This window comes from Nanorana parkeri, unplaced genomic scaffold, assembly GCF_000935625.1.
Source record: "Nanorana parkeri isolate BGI_ZX_2015 unplaced genomic scaffold, ASM93562v1 scaffold363, whole genome shotgun sequence".
Classification (NCBI taxonomy): Eukaryota; Metazoa; Chordata; class Amphibia; order Anura; family Dicroglossidae; genus Nanorana; species Nanorana parkeri.
This window is the reverse complement of record NW_017306631.1, coordinates 393,724-418,173: the sequence shown is the minus strand read 5'-3', so window position 1 is coordinate 418,173 and position 24,450 is coordinate 393,724. Positions and strand designations below refer to the sequence as shown.

Genomic DNA, 24,450 nt, shown 5'->3' with positions numbered 1-24,450 from the left:
GCGATGGTCTCTGGGCTCTGCGACGCGATGGTCTCTGGGCTCTGCGACGCGATGGTCTCTGGGCTCTGCGACGCGATGGTCTCTGGGCTCTGCGGCGCGATGGTCTCACGGCTCTGCGACGCGATGGACTCGGGGCTGGAGCTAGGAGAGAGAGAGACATTCGGGACAATTAAAAAAAACGCGATGGTCTGGGGGCTCTGCGACGCGCCAGTCTCGGGGCTCTGCGACGCGACTGACTGGGGGCTCTGCGACGCCACAGGCTTGAGAGCTCCAGCACCTCAGTGCTGCCTGGGGACCGGTACAGTGCCCCCCGGTCCAGTCCGCCCCTGAAGGGACCCTTTTTTTTCTGGTCCTGGCCGAGCTCTTCCTGCCTTAGTGTCATGCAGCCTGTGTAAATGTTAAGCAGTCGGTGTTGCTGGCTGCAGTCTTGCCTTCTCAGCTGTGGAGTAATGTATCTGTCATATACCTCCAGCTGGGATTGGTCTGTATCTCTGGAGGAACTCTGTTTTAACTTCATTAGCCTATGCCTCAGTGCTTGTGCTGGCGTTTTCAGACTGAACAAGTGCGGTCCTGTGTTTCTGATTGTTGATTGGCCCTTTGTTACATTTCCTGGATTCTCTTCTCTATAACTTCAGATCTTGCCCTCCAATAGCCTGTGCTATGTTTTCCCTGCGGGTCCATAGCGACATCCATGGCCAGAGTATATAGTTCAAGTACTGGAAGCATTTGAGTACAAGTAGGCGCACTTGCCCAAAGGGGTAGGTGGCTGCTAAAGGTGAAACACATTATCGCTATATATTTGGACCTGGGTGTTTGCATATATGGCCTTACAGACACCCCCACTTGACTGAAGTGGGATAGACTACTAATGCTTTCAAAGGCTTTAGATAGTAGTCTGTTCTGTAGGCATGTTGCAGTCATGACTGCTTCCCCCCAGTACTTGGGTAGGTTGGCATCTGACAGCATTCATCTGGCCATTTCCATAAGAGTGTGATTTTTCCGTTCCGCTACACTATTTTGTTCAGGACTGTATGGTGTGGTGCTCTGGTGTACTATACCTTTCTTCAGATATGATTCCACCTCCTTGCTGATGTATTCCCCTCTGTCGGTGTGTATAATTCCTGGTTTGCTGGACATGACTACAAACTCTTGCAGTTTTTCTGATGTTTCATTTTTATGCTTCATCGGAAGTTGTGTACGTGGAACAGTCAATGAAAGTCAGTAGATATCTGTTCCCACCTGATGTGGGAATTTTCATTGGTCCTCTCACATCACTGTGTATGAGCTCCATGGGGTGGGTGGCCTATGGAAGTGGGGTACGTGTGGCCTTTGGTTCCATACAGCATTTGCATGTCATGAGCATTTGGCAGGGCAGTACAGTTATATCTTCTGATAAGCCTCTCGTTATAATGTCTTTTATGGCTTCTGGGTTTCGGTGCCCTAGTCGTCTGTGCCATAGATGGATACATTTGTTGTGTGGATTATGAGTGGCTGACATGACTTGTTCGTCTGCAGTAATGAGTCTGTACATGTGTTTATCCATTTTTCCTTTTGCAAGGATTTGCTTATTGTTTCGGATTGTACATTCATCACCAATGAATTGAACTGTGAGACTGCTATTAGCAGGGGTCTTCACTGATAGAAGGCTTCCGTCTAGGTCTGGAACATACAGTAAATTTTTCACGAGGATACTCTGCTTGTCCCCTGATGGCGTGATGCAGTTTAATAATCCTTGACCTTTACCTATCGCAGTAATGCTTTTCCTGTTTTCTAGGAAAACTTTGTCCTGTGCATTAAAATCAAGTTCTGTGAAGGTCTCATCACTAGCCATGTGACTCATTGCGCCTGAATCAATACACCATCCACGTGGTATACTGTTCTAAACATGTATTCCAGAATCCTACTGCACTCCCTACTGGGTGTCCGTCAGCGTGGGTGCTTGAAGTGACTGCGGATGATGCCACTCATAGCAGAACTTGCTAAAGATGTTACCAGCACACTGGAGTGAAGTGAAGCAAATGTCTATTTATTGACACATCATGTCATAACAAATTACAACCTTTGGAGCCACACAGGGTCACCTTCAATAGGCTTAAAGGAGAACTATGGGGTTAAGGCTTTTCCCCATAGTTCTCCTTAGGGTAACGGGAGGACACAAACTAGCGTCCTCCCGTCACCCTAGGCTCCGTATACTGCGAGCTATAGCTTGCGGTATACTGAGACACCGCAGTATACCACGAGCTGCTGCTCGCGGTATACTAAGACGCCGCAGCTGAAGCGGATCCCGACAATTAGACTGGATCCGCCCAGCTGCGTGACTGACAGCTGGCTCTGCCTATCTAGAGGCAGAGCCAGCTGTACCCGCCCCCTCCCCCGTCCCTTCCGCCAGTCAGCGCTGGCGGAGAGGGGGGGAATCCAGCCCCTCCCCTGTCACGGCAGAGAGCCGTGACAGGATCGAGAGGTGAACAAACGCCGGTATGTGTTCGCTCACCTCCCGATCTACTGAGCCGACCTGTGACAGTCTCATTGTCACAGGTCGGCTAGAACTATAAGGTGAGTGAAAAGCACTCGCCTCATAGTTCTCCTTTAAAATGACCAAGCCTGATGAAGGGGACCCCTGTGTGGCCGCGGAACTTTGTAATTTGTTATGACATGATGCGTCAATAAATAGACGTTTGCTTCACTTCACTCCGGTGTGCTGGTAACATCTCTAACAAGTACTGTATACTGTTCTGAGTCACCTTAAAGGTAGCACTCCATCGTGTGCCTGCAGTTTCCTTTGTAACTGCTTTAGCTCTTCCTCTTGTAAGTGCCTCTCTCTTTCGCTGCTTGGCTTTCCAGATTGAACAGTCATTTTTCAGGTGACCAAATCTTTTACAGCGAAAACACGCTCTGCTATCTTTGTTTTGCTTTGCGCTCTCATGCACCATTCAGGGATTTCCAGTTTTCTTCATTGTGCATATTTTCTTTCCTTCTGTCATATTCATTGATTTTTTTTCCTTTGGTGTATTCTAGTGTTAGTTCCTGCTCATGTCTGGTTTCTGGAGGATTAATAAGAGCTTTGTATGACTCTGGAAGGCTGCATAGCAGTAATGCCACCACGTGATTACTTTTATTTTCCTCTCCAATTGCATGTAGTTGTTCTACGATTTCCAGCATGGAATTCACATATTCACGCATTTTCTGGACCTTTTCTAGTCTCATCTTATATAGCTTGAGTAGCAGATATAGTTTACTGTGTAGGTTTGAACAGTCATGCAGTTTCTGTAATGCAGTCCACATACCCTTTTAGCTGTATTTGCTTTTCCTATGTGGATGAGCTGGTTGTCTTCCACTAGCAGATTTATAATTGCCTTTTCTTGTCTGTTTTTCTTGTCCCATTCGTTCGTAGGTCCATTACTGGGTCTGTATGTACTCAGTACTTGCTACAAGTTGCTTTTGTTTAGCAGGATTTCAAGCTTGAACGTCCACAGCTGGTAGTTGCTATTGAGCTTTGCGATTGCAAACTTCAAATCTGCTCTACTTGTCATCAGTAGAGTAGCTTGGATGTGGCACTTGTTGACTTGCAGTTTTCGGTTCAGTGCGTGGGCCAATAACCTGTTATGTGTTTTAGAGGAAGCACTGAGATCTTGAGGAATGCTGAATTAAGTTTTTCTTGCTTATAACAACATTACATCTGAATACAGGAAGACAGCATTAATTAGGAAACCTATATATCATAGATAAAAGCATGCAATTAGAAAAGTAACACACAGACGAGCATAGACTAGCTTTGCACCACAGCGCCATCTAATGCTCAAAATACAATATTACATTAGCATAAGCTGTTGTATTTCCAACAGCCAGGAGTTGGAGAGGCTATTAACCCTTTTGCTGCCAAGCCCTCCGGTAAGCTTTGCACCTCAGCTGGCCACACCATTTTTGCAATTTTTCCCATTGATTTTGATTTTCAACTGCTGCATTGCTAGCGTTTGTAAAAGACCCCCCCTAACCATATATTTTCTGAAAGCACAGGCCCGGTAGAATAAAAAGATGGTGCTACTAAATTTTTAGGCCCTGCTATAATTGTACAAATGTTTATCAAATTAATATTAAACCGATAGAAAATACACAATTCAATTGATAAAGCACACTAAAATCAATATCTTTCACTCCGGTGTGCTGGTAACATCTCTAACAAGTACTGTATACTGTTCTGAGTCACCTTAAAGGTAGCACTCCATCGTGTGCCTGCAGTTTCCTTTGTAACTGCTTTAGCTCTTCCTCTTGTAAGTGCCTCTCTCTTTCGCTGCTTGGCTTTCCAGATTGAACAGTCATTTTTCAGGTGACCAAATCTTTTACAGCGAAAACACGCTCTGCTATCTTTGTTTTGCTTTGCGCTCTCATGCACCATTCAGGGATTTCCAGTTTTCTTCATTGTGCATATTTTCTTTCCTTCTGTCATATTCATTGATTTTTTTTCCTTTGGTGTATTCTAGTGTTAGTTCCTGCTCATGTCTGGTTTCTGGAGGATTAATAAGAGCTTTGTATGACTCTGGAAGGCTGCATAGCAGTAATGCCACCACGTGATTACTTTTATTTTCCTCTCCAATTGCATGTAGTTGTTCTACGATTTCCAGCATGGAATTCACATATTCACGCATTTTCTGGACCTTTTCTAGTCTCATCTTATATAGCTTGAGTAGCAGATATAGTTTACTGTGTAGGTTTGAACAGTCATGCAGTTTCTGTAATGCAGTCCACATACCCTTTTAGCTGTATTTGCTTTTCCTATGTGGATGAGCTGGTTGTCTTCCACTAGCAGATTTATAATTGCCTTTTCTTGTCTGTTTTTCTTGTCCCATTCGTTCGTAGGTCCATTACTGGGTCTGTATGTACTCAGTACTTGCTACAAGTTGCTTTTGTTTAGCAGGATTTCAAGCTTGAACGTCCACAGCTGGTAGTTGCTATTGAGCTTTGCGATTGCAAACTTCAAATCTGCTCTACTTGTCATCAGTAGAGTAGCTTGGATGTGGCACTTGTTGACTTGCAGTTTTCGGTTCAGTGCGTGGGCCAATAACCTGTTATGTGTTTTAGAGGAAGCACTGAGAGCTTGAGGAATGCTGAATTAAGTTTGTCATCAGTAGAGTAGCTTGGATGTGGCACTTGTTGACTTGCAGTTTTCGGTTCAGTGCGTGGGCCAATAACCTGTTATGTGTTTTAGAGGAAGCACTGAGATCTTGAGGAATGCTGAATTAAGTTTTTCTTGCTTATAACAACATTACATCTGAATACAGGAAGACAGCATTAATTAGGAAACCTATATATCATAGATAAAAGCATGCAATTAGAAAAGTAACACACAGACGAGCATAGACTAGCTTTGCACCACAGCGCCATCTAATGCTCAAAATACAATATTACATTAGCATAAGCTGTTGTATTTCCAACAGCCAGGAGTTGGAGAGGCTATTAACCCTTTTGCTGCCAAGCCCTCCGGTAAGCTTTGCACCTCAGCTGGCCACACCATTTTTGCAATTTTTCCCATTGATTTTGATTTTCAACTGCTGCATTGCTAGCGTTTGTAAAAGACCCCCCCTAACCATATATTTTCTGAAAGCACAGGCCCGGTAGAATAAAAAGATGGTGCTACTAAATTTTTAGGCCCTGCTATAATTGTACAAATGTTTATCAAATTAATATTAAACCGATAGTGTGTCTAAACAGATCCCTGACATTTCCCTTTTAAAATAGAAAAAGAAATTGAGTCATCAATTTCTTTTTTTGCAGTATCTGTTCTAAATGAATGGAAAGCACTCAGTACAGAGGCTTCCCATTCATTCAGAAACTAGTGATAGTAAAATATTTACTATCAAGCCGCTGATGACAGCTATTAATTTAAAGCTGACAGTCCGGGGGACAGTTCTGATATAAAGCGACCATGAGCTTATAGCAGAGCGGTAAATGCCACCGATTTATGGCATATTGACCTGATTTTGATTAGTCAAAATCTTTGACGAAAATGTTGGTCTGCAGAACAGTAATGTAAGAAAAACCTGGTGTGCATTCCATTTTATTGTGAATGTCTATTTGGTGCATCTTCCTCTCCTGCCCAGCATTGGTGGGAGGTGTTTTCGGGTCCACATAGTTGGCTGGGAAGAATGCTAACTGATAAAAGTGCAGCAGAGAAAGAGAGCACAGGAATTTATCAACTTACAAGATTTCTGGCAGGATCAACAAATAGTCTGTTTATATAAAAGATGTTTATTTGACATATTTGTCATGCATTATTTTATTCTTTTTTATCCGGTCTTTTTTTTTCTCTATAGTTTATAAAAAGAGAAGTAAAGAACATAGTATAGAAATTCAGCTACTATACATTCTTCATTTGCAATAGAGCACTGAGATTAGTTTTAAATAAGATAAACATTGTTAGTTTTCGTTTTCAGAACATACCTGGTAATTTATACTTGAGTTTTTAATTAATTGTTTTTCATTTCATTTTTTTTTTTTCTAGGAGCGGGTTCAGAAAAGCTTCCCTCACCCCATAGATAAGTGGGCAATCGCTGATGCTCAATCTGCTATTGAGAAGAAGAAGCGACGGAATCCTTTATCTCTCCCTGTAGATAAAATCCATCCTTTACTAAAGGTAATTGAGAAAGTCTGAAAGTTCATATAAAGCAGCAGCTGTAAAAACCCGCATTTTTACATATCGGTTAAGAACGTATATGTAGTGTTCAACAGAGTCTCCGGAGACAACGGACGTTTGTTGCGCTGGACTCTTGCCATGCAGCCTTATAACTTTACAGTGCAATATCGGCCGGGAAAGCAGAATGGCAACGCGGATGGGCTTTCCCGGCAAACTGAGATCTAGGACTGTGCTCCCGGACATCCCCTGGCTGACCCGTGTGGGTCTAGCCGCGTCTGCCGGATTATGGAACAGGGGGGGAGTATTGTGACAAATCCAGGCTGTGTATTGCTAACGCTGGGGAAGGCACTGTGTGTATGTCTCTTTGTTTATCCTGCCATCCCCCATCCACACCTATCAGTTGAGCTAATCAGCTTATTGTTAGACTCTCAGCTCGAAGTGTGTATTGGGACAAAGCAGCCTCCTACAAAGTGGTTGATACCGGTTCGTTCTAGACCGGAGGGGGTGGGCTTCTTCCTATAAAACTCCAATGCTTTGTGTTAATAAAGGCTTGTGTCATTCTGCTTACCTCAAAATGAGTTCTGCCTGATTCTTGAGGTAATGGTAACAGGGTTTGGAATACGTTCCATTTGGGAAGCCATATCACTGACGGAGGTGCTCAGTCGGGGTGCCAGGGAGTCCGTCACATGTAGTATAAGGTCTCTAGGTCTCTTTCACACAGATGTACACAGCCGTACAGCGTCCATGTAGAGACCTGCTCCTGAGAGGGACAGGTGCTGCATGTAGCACACAGACAGTCTCTGTCCAAGGCATGCATTCATACCTGTGCTGATGTGCTAGTTTGGGTCTGTGTGCACCTCAACCTGTCATAGAGACATACAGGCAGCTACACGCAGCACCTGTTCCTCCCGGGCGCAGATATCTGCATGGATGTGCACGCTGTACGGCAGTGCATGTCCATGTAAATGAGACCTAATGTAAGGTGTCCATTTACCAGAAGGCATGTGGGAAGGTATCTCTGTTAGAGTGCCGTTCTGTGAACCCAGAAACTCATTCACAGATTAACAATACACCTAACTTCCACCTTGATCAGCACTACTGTATTTACATGCAAGGGCATCTCTAATACTATTGCACTCAAAAACTGCACCATTTAGAAATGCCAAATAAATATTTTAATCTCTTAATCTATTTGTCACGGTCTAGGGACCAGGGCACATGAGCTCCTGTGTTTGCGGAGTTGGTAGGAGTCACAAAGAGGCGGGATATCGGGGATGTAGGTCACAGGGAGAGAGGAACGAATGATCTGTGCGTTCTGAGGACGCACTAGAGGCGCAGAATCTAAGAAGGGCCAGGTATTCGACAGAGCCTCTAGTGGTGAGGATGATTGGCTGCTGGACACCTTCCAGGTTGCGGCCCTCTAGCGCACCCACACAGACGCAAGGGACTAGTTCATGCAGCGGGGAACTGGATACAAACAGGTAGGGAAGAAACTTGTAACCAAGAGGAGGAAGACAGGAAGAGGGAGAGAGAGAGAAAGTCTCAAGCAAAAGTGCAAACGCACAGCAGAACAGCAGAGTATACTGAAGAGAATAGATAAGCAAGGACACTAGGGAAGGGTAAGCGGCTTAGAGGCACACCTAGGAGCAGGAAGGTGCAACGTACAAAAGTAAACGAGATGTGCGTTGCACATGCATACAAAGAAGCAGGATAACAGAGAGAAAAGTACACAAAGAAGCACAAAAGGGATGTATGCACACAGGGGGTGTGCAGACAAGGATGAATCCAACACAGCCACCAGGTTAGAGAGGAGCACAGAAATAAAGGGGTGACAGCAAAGCAAAGGAAGATACACTGGAAGGTAAGTGACGGAGTAGAAGTACAACAAGCAGTAAATAGGAGGCAGCAAACAGACAAAGACTGTAGAGGGAAAACACAGTAGAAGTAAGGCAAAGAAGGCAGTATGGAGAGGCGCACAGGTGAAGGCAATTAAGGAGCAAAAGCAGGGGATAACGCCAAAAAGGGATACTAGCTGGTACAGGGAAGCCAAAGGCACAGGGATCCAATAGCAAGCGCAATAGCAAGCGCAGGGAATAAGATCCCAGGGTTAGTCAGAGACCGAAGGGGTACGGAACAAGGCATAAGACTTGTTGCTCGCGCCAAGAGCAACAAGTGAGGAACTCCTAAATAGGGGAGAAGGAGAGCAGATTGGCTGCAGCCTTGTGAGACACCATAGGCTGACAGCCCAGAAACAGGGAGCATATCGAAAATCCGGCACGGATTTCCGGATATTGTGACACTATTCTTCTATGCTCAAAAACATCCTTTCTCTCGCATTAATTGAGGCACACAGCTTGGTGATAATTAGGCAACATAGGGTTATACTGCTGCCTACAGGTTAACCAGTTGCTGTCCGGCGATGGTAAAAATACGGGTGGACGGTGGATGCTTCCCAGCAGGTGGACGTACCTATACGTGATTTTTTTTTCTGCTCGCGTGCGCCCCTGAGCAGAATCCCACTAGGAGTCTAAACAGCCGGTGCCTGTATGTTACATACAAGCGTTCGGCCAGCTCTACAGCTGGCCGATCGCTTGTATGGCTGCATGTAGTGTGCGCCCCTCCATTGCCGCGCTCCCCCCCCCCTATTGCGACACTCCCCCCCGACGTTTATCCCAGATCCCAGGCTCCACTGTCCCCCTCTGCGAGCCTGGGACCGGCACAGTAGCTGCCTGTACAGGAATGGAGGAGAGATCAGCATTCCCTCCATTCTCTGTAAAGGCAGAAGTGATGTGTATTTCATCACTTCTGCCTTTTAGCTGTCATTTCTCTGGCTGCTATAGCCAGAGAAGAAGCTGGTGAAGCAGATCTCTGCTTCATCAGCTTCTTTGGGGGTCCCTAGGTGACATTAGGGGTCTCGGAGACCCATGAAGTCTCCATAAAGAGGACCTATCACTGTATATTATCTATTACAAAGGGGGCTTGTTAGCCCCCTATGTGATGGCATAAAGAGCACCTGTTTTAAGTTTAAAAAAAATAAAAATTATTAGACTCCTATTAAAAAACACACACAAAAAAAAAGTTCACCGCACGCACAAGCGTAAATATGTGTCATGCCGTGCGAAAAACCACAATTACGCCACACATGTTGCATATCGCCGCTAACGTGGGAGTGTGAGCAATAATTGTAGGGCCATTAATCACTGATAACACTAAACTGATTAGCGGTAAAAGCTTTTAAAGCGTCACCAATGGCAATTTTAGGCATGGTAGTTTTTTGCGATTTCGTGGGTGCATACAATTTTGAGGTTCAACATGTTTGGTGTCTATTTACCTGACATATCTTTAATATTCTACCACAAAATTGGGTAATGGTAAATGTTTTATAACATAAAGTAGGGAAAACAGTTTTTTTTCAAAATTTTAAAAAAATTAAAACCCCAGTGGTGATTAAATACCACCAAAGGAAAGCTCTATCTGTCCCCAAAAAACTGTATACATTTTGTTTTAGTACAGAGTTGCATGACCCAATAAATGTCAGCCAAAGTACCACAGCGCTGAATACTGAAAAATGGTCTGGACAGGAAGGGGGTTTAACAACCCGGTCAGCAAGTGGTTAAATGGACAGTAGGCACAGAAACTGAAGGGCAGCCCCCTAGATGTGATATACCCTGCCATCTGCCAAGTTACACTTGGCATCCTCAGAAGAATAGAAGTCTCTTTTTTTTCTCTGTTAGATTTTTCACTTGTGTCAGAATGTTTACTCTGATAAAATAAACCGGTTTACATTTATTAAAACAGGCAAGGATCTGTAATTTAAGAGATTCACAACTTATTTTCACAAATCCACTAATAACTCGAGTTCTTTATTTGCGCTAACTTGAAGATGAAATAAAAATAATAATGTGCAAATATATATTTATTAACTAAAAATCAGTGCAAAATAATAATCAAAATCTAACTGGTGACAATAAGGAATATGGATCAAAAATTACAATAATTGTGATCAACAAGATAATAAAAATAAGACCAGAGGATATAAATTAAAATTTTAAAGAAACAAAACAAAGTAACTCCAGGAATGCAATGAGTAACTTCTCAGTAGCTAAGCAGAATGTGACAAAATAATGTGGAGATTCAACATGTGACTTCTCCCAGCCAAACAGATGTTCAGAAGCTCAAATTTCGGCTGCGCATGAACTAACTCATAATACTATGCACAGGACTGGCTAATCAGCCAAGAATCTATTTAAGGTAAAGACAAACTTCCACCAAGTTATTTTATTTTTATGTATATATCACAACCAAACCATGGACTAGAAACCGAAATCAGCTTCAAGGAGACTCCATGAATATTTCTCCCAAGATTGAAAGGGAGACAATTTTTACTGTGGCCAAAATTACTCAAATTGAATCCTGATGCTAACAATGACAAATGGTTTAATTAGATATATTTATATAAGAGATGTTCAGGTTCTATTTGCTTCCGTTCCCCCTGGCAGCCCATCCATCAGCTTCAGATATCTCCCTCCTGTGTCTGTGTACATCCTTTCCTTTTTTCAGTCCCCCTGTCTTAACTTTCTCCTAACCTTTATCACCCAAAAATGTGGGAGGAGAACGCTTATCTTAACCTAATTATGATGTCACACACTCAGATCACCCTACTCCAAATTACTTGAAGAGGGCAATGTTGGACTAGGAATAATTTTGGATTTTTCCTTTAAAATTCCAATATAATTCCATGAGATGACCTCTGACCTAAGTCCAACAAATATAGAATTAATCAGATATCTTGACATACCGTGTCAGACTTACTGTCTCTTTAAGAGATGTAAAGCTGTAGAATGTACATTCAAGTAATTTGTACTAATGGTGGTTATTTGTATACTTTTACTGATTACAACAGTAACAGTATACCTAATGTAATTATTCGTACTTTTAAAAAACACCCTATTAATAATATATACTAATATGTGTCAATAGGTACAACCAAATAATATAGAAGGAATATAGGTTAAATATTGTATATAACATTACTCAATTCAGTAAATATTTAGATGCTTCATGCAATACTAATAATACAATTGAAATGATTGCTAATACCATTCCTATCCAATAATAATAGTTTATACAAGGTAACTTTTTCGGTGAGCTCTTTTTCCTATGATGAGGGAAAAAAAAAATATCATGGTAGTCTCTTTTGTTCTTTAAGTTTGAGACATGCCAATTCCATTAATCTCACAGTTTTTACACAGTCTGGTACTCTGGTCAGTCCTTATCTCGTCGTTTTCTGATTCCCCCACAATATACAACCTGGGAATGTATGTGGTAAGGCTCTAAGAATCGCTGATGTTAGCGGTTTTTGTCCAGAAATCCATGAACTCAAAATTACCTTATATACTGACAAAGTATAAAGAACAAAGATGGCTTCCAGGATGCCCATGTTACATTATGTAGAATAATATGTATAGGCCTTATAGTTTAATTCCTTTTAGCCCCAAATAGTTCCGACACTTGCAATAGAAGAATTTCCACCATCAGTAGCTACTGGTACAGTTTTGCGTTTGGCGCCGACATCCTGGCTGTGTTTCAGTGACACAGGAGGTTTCTAATTTGGACAGACCAGTTTTTGAAAGATTCCTTGTGGAGTGTTGGGACCAGGCCCTGACGCTGTTATCTGACCCTGTCTCTGAATACTCCATTTTGTGAGTGTATGCAGTTGGCTATGGCTGAGCTGGGCAATCGTCCCATGATTGGGCCCGTGGCTCTCTGCAGGATGGAAAGAGCCCTTTTGTAATTGCTGTCTAAACAGACTGGACACTGCTAGACTTTAAGGGACTGGGGACAACCCTCCTCTTTATTATTCACTTGGGCTGTGTTTTGTGCTTTACTTGGCAGCAAGGCAGTGTTTTTGCCCTAACTACCCTTTTGAATATCCCACTATTCAGCTCAGAGAGTGTAAATTTTACTGCACATGTGCACCTGCAAAACAGTTCCTTCCTTCCTGTGCTGTGCTCTACTGGTTTCTGAGGTAGTGCTGATGTGGCTTCTGAGGCATGGACTGCCGCTCTCCCTCACTGCTCCACAGCTTTTTGTAGCATCCTCAGCAGCTGTTGCGAGTTGAACAGTCTCCTCGCCGCACTTTTTCTTGCTGCTACTGCAGTGACAAGTGGCACAGAGTCTCCTGCTGTTAACCTCTGATACACCGCTCAGGGTTCGTAAGCATTCCTGGGGGATTGGGTAGCCTCTTCTTAAATGTACATACCCCTTTGCTTGTAAGCAAGATGTCTGACACCAAGCAAAAGGGCGGTCACCCTATGGCTGCAGACAAACTTTCTGCTCCTGACATTCTTTGCAATGTGTGCAACGTGGAGATTTGTGCAGGAATTTTATTTTGTTTTATTTTGTACTTATTTCAAATTTAAGTCTGAAAATCCTTTGTTGGCGATTTTTATTTCTGAACCTGCTCTTTATTCCTTGGATGCTCATCCCACTTCCTATCTTACAATGGATGACATTTCTTCTGTTATGAAGGTTTTATGTCTCTGTTAGAGAATCATGTTGTCCCTCCTGCTCGCAATGGTCAAAAATGATAAACCATCTCATTCTCCAGCGCATTCTACAGCAGCGATTTCTGAGTCAGTCAGAGATCTTCCAGAAAACGTGTTTTCAGATGCTGCATCGTTTTCTTCTCTGGAGGAGGAGACCTCTACAGGATGAATTTAAGTCAATACTTTTGTCACCGGAAAATAATTAAATTGTTTCTTTTTAATTGAGGCTTTGCGTTCCATTTTTTAATTGGAGAATTTCACCATTATAGGATTTTACCATTATTTCACCTACCACGGTGTTTGTCCTCAGTTCTTATAAATCTTAACATTTTGCAAAGGTGTTTTCTCTTCAGTCCCTATTACATGCAACAAAACACACTGCAGGCTCCACCTCCTAGTGCAGTATGTTTATTGACTAAATGATGAAATAAGAGTAAAAAGGTTCTACTCACTATTCCTAAAGGAAACCAGGCACAAGGCAGGGGTTGGTTTCCGTGAAATGCGTTGGCACTCCCTCTGGTCGGATGGGTGCGGATGCAGTGGGTCCAGACGGAGCTCAGCCTAAGTGCGACTCTCCACCATCGTGTCCAGGCCACGCCCCCGGCACTCCCTCATCTTGAGGTGCACCTACCACTATACAGCATTCTGGGTCCATCGGACTCGGTTATTCATATGCCTGGTTTCCTTTAGAAATAGTAAGTAGAACCTTTTTACTCTTATTTCATCATTTAGTCAATAAACATATTGCACTTGGAGGTGGCGCCTGCTCTGTGTTTTTGTTTGCATGTAGTCAAGATTCCAGTGAACCCCTGGTTGAGAGGGCTCAAAACCTGTGTATAAATCCACCTCAGCATTAAGATGCACCCCCCAGCAGCTCCATCACAGGTGGAGGGAGGTCGAATGACCTTTGTGGACATTTGGTAAGCTTTCATAGCTGATGCTTGGGTGCGACAGGTAGTATCTTCAGGTAACAAAATAGAGTTTGGCCTCCGTCCTCCACCTCGATGTTTGCGTCTTCCTGCATCTCAAACCTCAAATAGACCTTCTTTCAGGGACTTATTGTTCCTGTCCCTCCAACCGGAAAATTGCTTTTTCTTTTATTGCTTATACTCAAACCTGTTTTTCGTTCCGAAACACAAAATTGGCCTTCACCTCATCCTGGATTTGAAGGCTCTTAATGCCTTTGTACACCTCAAAAGTTTTAGATGAAATCTATTCAGTTAGTTATTGCCTCTCTTTGTGCAGACTTCCTAGCATGCATTGACATAAGGTATGTGTATTTTCACATTTCCGGCTTTCAAGTCCCAACTATTTTCTTTGCTTTGCTGAGGGCGACTGCAACCATCAGTTGGTAACTGTCAGAAAATATTTATTTAATGACACTTACAATTTAAGCGTCATAAGGTGATTATAATCTTCATCAAAGAATGTCCAGTTGTTGAATTAAAAACTTGTGACTTTAATTGTATAGCATAAAGTCAACAGCATACAATAATATAGCAAAAGTGAATATACAAATAGATAGTTCAAAGTATATAGTTCTTAGTTAATGCTGAGCTTAAAAGTGTATCACCTCGTGTCTGCTTCTCTTCAGGCTTGAGAAGGTTTCAGCCAAAAATAGTCTTAGCAGGTGAAACAACTAAGTCTTTTCTCTTCAAATGGGGCGTGTCTCTCCTCGTGTGGAGTCGTCTTCTGTGTGTGTAGTGTGATGTAATGCCATGTTCTCTTGTGATGTAGTGCTCACCCTTATATTCCAAAATCGTCGTTAATGATTGGCTAATCCTATAAGGTCATATACTTTGTACTATTCTAAACTCATTTCGACGTCACGACTCCTATACTTTCTTTTATATGGCTTGACCAAAACTAAGTCATTAAAGATTTATCTTTTTAAGTGGGAGAACTTGCACAATTGGTGGCTGACTAAATACTTTTTTGCCCCACTGTATATATATATATTAAAAAAATGTATGTATAGGCCCATTCTTTAATTCCTATTAAGCCAAATCAAATTTGAATCCAAGTATTTTACAGTGACCCTACCCTTTTGCCTTGCCCTAGAGTGTTCACAAAGGTCCTTGCATCGGTTCGGGCCTTTTTCATTTCAGAGGTATTCCAGTCATTGGATAATTGAACAATCTCTCTGACCTTTTCTTCAATATGTCAATCACTGTTTACACACCTTGGAGGACTTCAGATGGCCCCTGAACATCTAGAAGTAAACTCTGATTGTCACAATTTTTTTGAGCACTTGGGCCTTCGATCGAATACTTTTCAGGTGAAGGTAATCAGGAACACATTTCTGCATTGAGGGATACCAGATGTGGATCTGCCAGCATCCTGGTTGGACAAGAAGTTGGATAGTTTTGTCTTCAGGGTGAGGGACCTGACAGCAGATGCACACAGATGTCTTGGTAGCGTTGTGGGATCACTATGTCCTGATCTATGCCTTTCCACTGCTACAACTACTGCTGCAGCCAGGGCATTCCGGCCAGTCTCACAGCTCTGGACTGACCTTGCAGATTATGGTACACTGACCTCATTTGTTTGTTAGCAGATACTCCGTCGCCTCTGCCAGATCTTTTATCCTGAGGACCAATCTTCCACCCTGCTTCTTGGTTGCTGGCTTTGACGACTTGGCTGTTGCAATCCAAGTTCTGAGAGACAGAGCATTGTGTATTCGTTTATCTCGACCATGCTTGATACTAGGGATGTTCAGATACCAGTGCCGATACTTAGCATTTTCACGGGAACTACCAGCTGGGACCTGGATCTGGCGCTCCACCACTGTCCTAAAATCCATTAGTCTTTATTGTTTTAGAAAGACTGTCACATGACAATATACAAAAATGTATCAGTACTTGTATCTCTGACTACTTGGACAAGTATCAGTACTTTTACTTAAAAAATGGTATCGGTAATATATACTTATTAAAAAATTCATACATTAAAACACAGATGTACAAATCCCAGGAGTTCTGTATGCTCCTTTAAAAATGACAGCTGCCTCCTAACTTTTCAATTTTTCTCTAGTCTAGTCTTGGAGCTGGAAAAGTATCTGTACATGTACAGAGTACGTTACTTGGTATCTAAACATCCCTACTTGATTTTCGTAAGAATAGAATATGTGACATTTAGTAGGTGCTCTAGCATTCAACAAACGCTCAATGACTGAAGATGAGTAATCCAGGTAAGGCAGACTTTACTTCCAACCTCCAAGCCACTTAAGGTAGTTTTGGATGTAGCGCCTGCAGTAGAATGTCTGAATATTAAGGAATACTAGAAGATTCCAGGGTCAGAGTCTACAAGAGAGTGAAACCTTGACAGATGGGTTACAGGTAAATGATTGTTGTCCAGGCTTTGTGGCTTATAGTGTCAGCCAGGAAATTCTGGGGAGTTCAGAGCTGATTTCATGATTGGAGGTACCTCCATCAGCAGTGAGCAGTTCCTGCATCTATGAGCAGACACTGAATCTATGGGGGGGGAAAAAAATCATCCTGTTGTTCATTGAATTAATATGGAGGCTCCTTGGATCTGAAAGGCTCTCTGAACTCCAAGATGCTGGAGACGTTTTGCCCCCAATGGACTGTCGCTGACCATGAACTAAGGTTGTTGAACTGATTCACACATAAGAATCCATTATTAACACTACCACTGGATAGGGACATAGACGATAACAGTTAAAACTGGCTCGCCACCCTTAGCTACAATCAAAGAATCTCATATTTGGAATCATCCTGAACCTCTGGCACAGGCACAGGGAATATTTTCTCTGTTGTCTGAAGAACCCTGTTGGAAGACTCTTAGCCTCCAATAAGTCTAATTTCACAATTTGAATTGATCCTGGTAACTTGAGACAATGGAACGCCAATGAGTAGGGTAGAGGCTTGACCTGCCTCAAACAAAACACTAGGCCACTTTCCCCCGTGGCGATCGCTTTTAATTTGATCAGAGCCTAACTTAAGATGTTCCCGTGAACTGCCAGAGTATGAGCATGCTGAACTATCATCAGGATGTCGCTGCAATAGTTAGAATACTTGTTCACTTAAGAAGGCTGTGACTAGATGTAATATTTGGAAAGTGACCTAGGATTGTGGCAAGGCCAAACGGCAGATAAACAAACTGAAAGTGGAACTTTATAATGGCAAGCAAGACATTTTAGTAAGTATAGGTGCACAGGAACAGGCACAACATCCTTTAGCCTGTTGATGGCTTAAGTGATTGAATACAGTGATTCTGTATGCAATATCTGGATCCTGATCCATCTGTTTAAAGCATTCAAAACCAAAACTATTCCTAGTCTCCTGTTTTTTCCACTAGGAAAAAAAAAGAATATAAATAGCTTGATATTTTTTGACTGGAAAGATAACAAGACACCATTTGGATATGTGCACATAGAACTTTGCTTGCAGCAAGGGACCTTGATGGTAATGAATGAACTGGAGGATGAGAATAAAAACATAACAATGTCCGCCTTGAACTCTTAACAGGACACATGGTTCCTGAACAGTATATGCTTACCTACTGGGTAAGTTTGGTTAGAGGTGTTGGAAATGTAACAGCATATACTAATGTACTGATATGTCTTTTTGAGCTGTAGATGGTGCTGTAGTGGAATGCTAGTTAGTCTGTGTGCATGCTTATTTATGATGCACCAGAAATTCTTTTTCTTCACAATGCCATATTCATACATGTAATGTCCTAAGCAAGTAAAACTTAATTCAGCATTCCTCAAGATCTCAGTGCTTTACCTGAACACATAACCAACAAGAGAAACCCTCAAAATGACTGACTCCTGGGAGGGAGTAATCTTGGTTTGTTAAAATGAAGAAAGAAGGATTGTGAATTCTTTTGTCCCCTTTGACTTTTTAGATATTGTTGTGTATGGCGAGATCTGTACCAATTCAAGGTAACTGCAGTCCCGGATGAAGAATGCAGCATATCCATAGCAGCCACACTATAAGGTCACTTGCTCATATAATTTCATTCAGAAACTACCATGCCTCTGAGACCTTATTGCCAGCCAAAAGGTCTGCTTCTGTGTTAGGCCAAGTATGGATTCCCTTGGCAAGTAAGAGCCATTACTGGCCTATGGGTGCGCCAGAAAAGATATAAACTTTATTTAGTCATATAAGGTGTCCTTATGCCTAACCAGCCAGATGACTGTTGCATCAATCAGGAGGATAAGTTAGAGTAACAAACCTTGTCTTGAATGGGTATATATTCCTCCCAAAATATGGCCTTTTTAACTGCCCTGATTAGGGGGATGAGTAAAGGCCCACGGTAAGCAAATCCTTGCTGGTGAATTATCACCTAAGATGTATGTTGGCAATACTCTGTAACTGCCATAGGGCTAGAGGGGAACTTGTGGATGTAGCCGCTTGACTGGGCTAGTAATTGACAGTTCATATCTCCAACTTTCTGCCTCTTTATTGCTGCACCTGCAGGGAAAACGTGGCACAGCATCCTGCCAGATCGCAGGCTCAGCACTGCTCAAAGGTTGTACAATACTTGTGATGGATTCTGTTAGCTGGACTCTAATAGCAGGGTCTTGAATGTGTAGCAACTTTTTCACAGCTTGAAGAGGACCTTTCATCCCAAATTGAGCAGGTTACTCTGTCCTTTGGGAGCGGTGCTGGCAATGAGAGCGTTATAATCCAGAAGTCCATGCATGTGCACTCTGAGAAGCAGTGGTGGCAAAGGGCTGTGTAGGTTTACAATCCATGAAACAACACATGCTGTAAATAAAGGACCATGCACAAAACAACAATGCTGTAAATAAAGGACCATGAAAAAGATTACTGAATAACAGGCAGAATAAGCCTGCACTGAAGCAACAACTCCATAAGTTACATATAAAAATGAACAGCACTGAGGAACCACAGGTGATGGCAAAATACTCACATGAAAGGCACCCAAAGAGTTAAGGCACAATATTGAAGCTTACGATTTAGCAAACAGCACATTTCTGTAAGATCCAGCTAAAGCTTTAATAGCAGATCTACAAGTGGCAGCACCTGCAGGGTTAAATCACCACAAGATGGATGCCTTAGGCAAATACCTGCAAGATTCAAAATAACTTTTTTGTAGTTTAGACAAGAGGATAGCCAAGAGTAGGAAGAAAACCCTGCAGCATTCCACATTTGAAAGAGGAATAAAAATGCTAAAATGCATATTGACAAGCCACAATACTTCTGAGAAAATGTCCTTTAGACAGATGGGACAAAACCTTATCTGGTATATGATCCAGATGATATAAGACCCAGGTTCTAAGAAGAATCTTGGCTGACAATTTTTTACCTAAAGGGCCCACCTGTTGACAATTTTTGGAGGGAGAAGTACGGATTTAGAGGTTTTTGACTTGGATTGTGGATAACTGTATGCAGATTTGGTGAGAAATGTATGACATTGTTATGCTATACTTAATAAACATATGTCTCTGGCATTTATGAGTGGTACAGTTTTTATGAAAAGGGTTTTGAATGGGAAAAAACAACTCATGGATAATCAGCTAATCTTTCCTCATTGCTGAGCTCCTCCATGCCTCTTATGAGTTTAGCTGCCCTTCGCTGCACTTGCTCCAGTTCCACAACATCCTTTTTGTGAACTGGTGCCCAAAACTGAACTGCATATTCTAGATGAGGTCTTACTAATGCTTTGTACAAGGGAAGGATTATGTTTCTCTCTGGAGTGTATACCCCTTTTAATACAAGAAAGTATTTTGCTTGCTTGAAAAACTGCGGCTTGACATTTCATGCTATTATTAAGTCTATGATCTACCAGAACACCCAGCTCTTTCTCCATCATTGACTCCCTTAAACATACTCCCCCCCTAGAGTGTGACACATGCAAGTTTTTAGTCCCCAAGTGGATAACTTTACATTTCTCAGCATTAAACCTCATTTGCCAAATAGATGCCCAATCACACAGTGCATTCAGATCTGCTTGTAAGTTGGATATTCTGTAACATTTGTATTTATTACATTTATATAGTTTATGATTAATGATCCATCCTCTATCTTCAAGAAAGCGACTTATAAAATGTAGATGAAATATCAAACAAGACAAGTAACTTACAAACAAGCATATGATAACTGTTTTTCTGCCCAGAAAACCACTTTCTTTCCATACGGATTTATATGGTGTATAGTGTCGTCTGGCTAATTTCTCCTTTTGAGTGATGCGTATTAAAACTAAAAACACAGGCATTGCTAACGTGATTTTTGCTGTGGACCATTCATATCTATTGTACGGTCTTCTGTGCCTTGCAGTTCTTAATATCTGGAGAACTTGGAAATGGATGCTGACGTTTATGTGTTAATATATCTGCTGTATAGTGCTTCTAAAAGCATCAAAAGCAAACAAAGAAAATGTTATGGAAATTTTTTATAACACCAATGAATTACAGTGAATTCAGGCCCCCTTCACTTTTTTCAATTTTGTTATGTTGCAGCCTGATACTACAGTTGTTTAAATTCTTTTTTTCGCAATCTACACTCAGTACCCCATAATGACAATGTGAAAACAGAATTTTAGAATTGTCCTGTGAATTTATTAAAAAGAAAAAACTGAAATATCACATTGGATTAAGTATTTAGACCCTTTGCAACAACACTTGAAATTTAGCTCAGGTGCCCCCCATTTCTCGATTGTCGCTGAGATTTTTCTACATCTTGATTGGAAATGCACACATCTCTCATAGCTGACAATGCATTCTGTATAAGAACAAAAGCCATGAGGTCAGAGTAACTGCCTGCAGAGCTCAGAGACAGGATTATTGCAAGGCACAGATCTGGGGGAGGCTACAAAAAAATAAAAAATTCTGCTGCGCCGAAGGTTCCCAAAAGCACAGTTGCCCCCATAATTCTCAAATGGAAGAAGGTTGGCACAACCAGGATTTTTCCAAGAGCAGGTCGCCTGGCCAAACTGAACAATCAGGGGAGAAGGGCCTTAGTAAGATAGGTGACCAAGAACCCAACTGAGCTCCAGAGATCCTGCAGCCCTCCACCGATCTGGCCTTTATGGCAGATTGGCTAGGCAGGAGCCTCTCCTCAGTGCAAAACACATAAAAGCCCGCTCGGAGTTTGCAATAAAGCACCTAAAGGACTCTCAGACTGTGAGGAACAATATTCTCTGGTCAGATGAAACCAAGATTGAACTGCTTGGCCTCAATTCCAAACTTTGTCAGGTGCTGCTCATTACCTGCCCAATACCATCCCAACAGTGAAGCATGGTGGTGGCAGCATCATGCTGTGGGTGTGTTTTTCAGCAGCAGGAACTGGGAGACTGGTCAGGGTTGAGGAAAAGCTGAATGGAGCAAAGTACAGAGATATCATCCATGAAAACCTGTTTGCCAGCGCTCAGGACCTCAGACTGGGCCGAAGGTTCACCTTCCAACATGATAACGACCCTAAGCACACAGCCAAGATAACACAGGAGTGGCTTAGGGACATATCTGTGAATGTCCTAGAGTGGCCCAGACAGCCCTGACGTGAACCCTATGGAACATCTCTGGAGAGACCTGAAAATGGATATAAAATGAAAATGTCCACCGACAGTCCCCATCCAACCTGACTGAGTTTGAGAGGATTTGACAAGGAGAATGGCAGAAATTCCCCCAATCCAGGTGTGCAAAGCTTGTCGCGTCATACCCAAAAAGACTCGAGGCTGTATTTGCTGCCAACGGTGTTTCAACAAAGTACTGAGTAAAGGGTCTGAATACTTAAGTACATGTGATATTGCAGTTTTTTTCTTTAAAAAAAATTCACAGACATTTCTAAAAATCTGTTTTCACTTTGTAATTATGGGGTACTAAGTGTAGATTAATGAGGGCAAAAAAAAAAAGAACTTCAACAACTGTAGTATCAGGCTGCAACATAACAAAATTGTAAAAAAGGTGAAGGGGGTCTGAATACTTTCTGAATGCACTGAAAATACCACACGTACCTCTGTAACACACTATACATTGGTGACAGATTTTTATTTCTTTTTTTTAACAGGAGATCTTAGGTTATAAAATTGACCATCAAGTATCTGTTTACATAGTAGCAGTATTAGAATACATTTCTGCTGATATATTAAAACTAGCTGGGAATTATGTACGGAATATCAGGCATTATGAAATTACCAAACAAGACATCAAGGTTGCAATGTGCGTGGATAAGGTAAGCACAGAATTTCCTTGTTTGTAAACCAATGCATTTTCGTTTGCTTTGCTGCTTGGTATTTCAAAGCTGTTTTGAAATGTGACGTTAAGGTAGCTTAAAAATCTTTATGAAATTTTCAGTAAAATATGGAAATGTTCTGATTTATCCTGGCATGAATTATATGCATCCAGGGCTCCTCTTTTTTTGTGAATCCTATGTTTGAGCTAGAATGTTAATATTTCTGCTATTCCTGTACCTGCAGAAGGGCAGACTAGGGCACTTTGGTTTCCTTTGTTTGAATGTGGAAGTTGCAGCAGACTGTGGTAGCTACAAACATAGGGTTTTTTAGACATACAATGCCAGTTGGCTTTTCTGCTTGTGCAGTAAACAGTTGTTAATTGCCAAGTTAAAGGAGAACTATGAGGCAAGTGAAAATCACCCATCCTCATAGTTCAAGCCGACGTGTGACAATGAAACACACGTCACACGTCGGCTCAATAGATCGGGAAGTGAGTGAACACATACCGTTGCTTGCTTACTTCTCGATCATGTCCCTTCAGAGAGCTGTGACTGTCACTCACGGCTCCCTACAGGGATTCTCCCCTCTCCGATCCTCCAGCGCTCCTCCAGAGTGGAGGAACGGACGGGGGAGGGGGCGGGTACAGCTGGCTCTGCCTCTAGATAGGCAGAGCTAGCTGTCACTCACGCAGCTGGGTGAATCTCGACATTAATGTCTGGATCCGTCCCGGCTGCGGCGGCTCAGTATACCGCGAGCTGTAGCTTGAGATATACTGAGTTTTGGTTAACGGGAGGACACTAGTATATGTACTCCTGTGACCCCTAGGAGAACTATAGGGAAAAACACTTACCCAATAGTTCTCCTTTAAAGGAACTTAAAATCTTCATGAGATTTTTATTTCTACCACTACACTCAATAATGGAAATTTTGCAGTTTTATCTTTGTTGAATTGTGTGCATATGGCGAGACCATTATTATTCACCATCATGAATTATTAATATTATATTATTATTAATAAACCTGCTGTACACTGACTACATTAAAGGATGGCAGGGATCTAGAGCTGCCTGCACATAACTTTAAAGAAGAACTCTGGGCAAAACTTTTATTAACCCATGCTGTGGAGCTACCCCGCAAGGGTTAACTGCCTGCTCGTTTTCATACTCGCCTGATCCTCGGTGCCGGCTTGCTCTTAAACCAGTCCTTTCAGCCTCCCTCTCCACTGCAGCAGTCTAAATGTCCTCAAGTCATCACATCCAGTACACTTTTATATAGGACACGAGGACGCCAAGGGACATACCGTTGCTGCAGCATAGGAGGAGACAGGGTGGAAGGAGCACTGTTACAGCTAACCGGTTGCAAGGTTCAGGTGAGTATAACTGTTTTTACTTGAGCACCTAGATGAAAGCAAGCAGTTAAGCTTTGGAATCCGGGGGTATCCCCGCCGCAAGAGCTTAATGAAAGTTTTGCCCGGAGTTCTTCTTTAAATGGCATTGCTAGCAGCTTGGGAGCTTTGAATTCTGAGTCATTCCTAAATGAAAATGTCAATCCTTCCTGGTAGTGTCAATAGGAGGCTTGTCCGCTTTAAACTCATGTACCACCTAATTGGCCATTATGGACCACTAACCAGCTGTCAGAGAGGGCAGTTGGCTTGCAATGCCTCATTGAAATCTTGAAATGTGCTTATTTGAGCACCCTAGGTATGGGGACTGCCAAGGTACTTCTAAATGTATATGCAGAAAGAAATGCTGCAAGGAAGAATGCTTTCAGAAATAAAAGTGTTAATAGTTTATTTTTATCAATGAACAAAATGGATTGTAAATGGACAGAAGAGAAACCCAAATCAATATTTGGTGTGACTGCACTTTGTCTTCAAAACAGCATCAATTCTTCTAGGTACACTTGCACAACATTTTTGAAGGAACTTGGCAGGTAGGTTGTTCCAAACATCTTGGAGAACTAACCACAAATCTTCTATGGATGTAGGCTGCCTCAAATCCTTCTGTTTCTTCATGTCATCCCAGACAGACTCCATGTTGATATCAAGGGTTCTCTGGGGCCAACCCATCACTTCCAGGACTCCTTGTTCTTCTTTACACTGAAGATAGT

General features: G+C 42.2%; 1 protein-coding gene across 1 annotated transcript in view; it reads left to right on the top strand.

Annotated features, from left to right (window-relative positions):
* The window catches only part of SOS1 (SOS Ras/Rac guanine nucleotide exchange factor 1), a 193,023-nt gene that overhangs the window by 43,121 nt on the left and 125,452 nt on the right, over positions 1-24,450 (top strand). The window contains exons 3-4 of the mRNA XM_018558855.1: positions 6,497-6,628; positions 22,176-22,340. Coding sequence (XP_018414357.1) covers positions 6,497-6,628; positions 22,176-22,340 — 297 coding nt within the window. The remainder of the gene's footprint in view (positions 1-6,496; positions 6,629-22,175; positions 22,341-24,450) is intronic.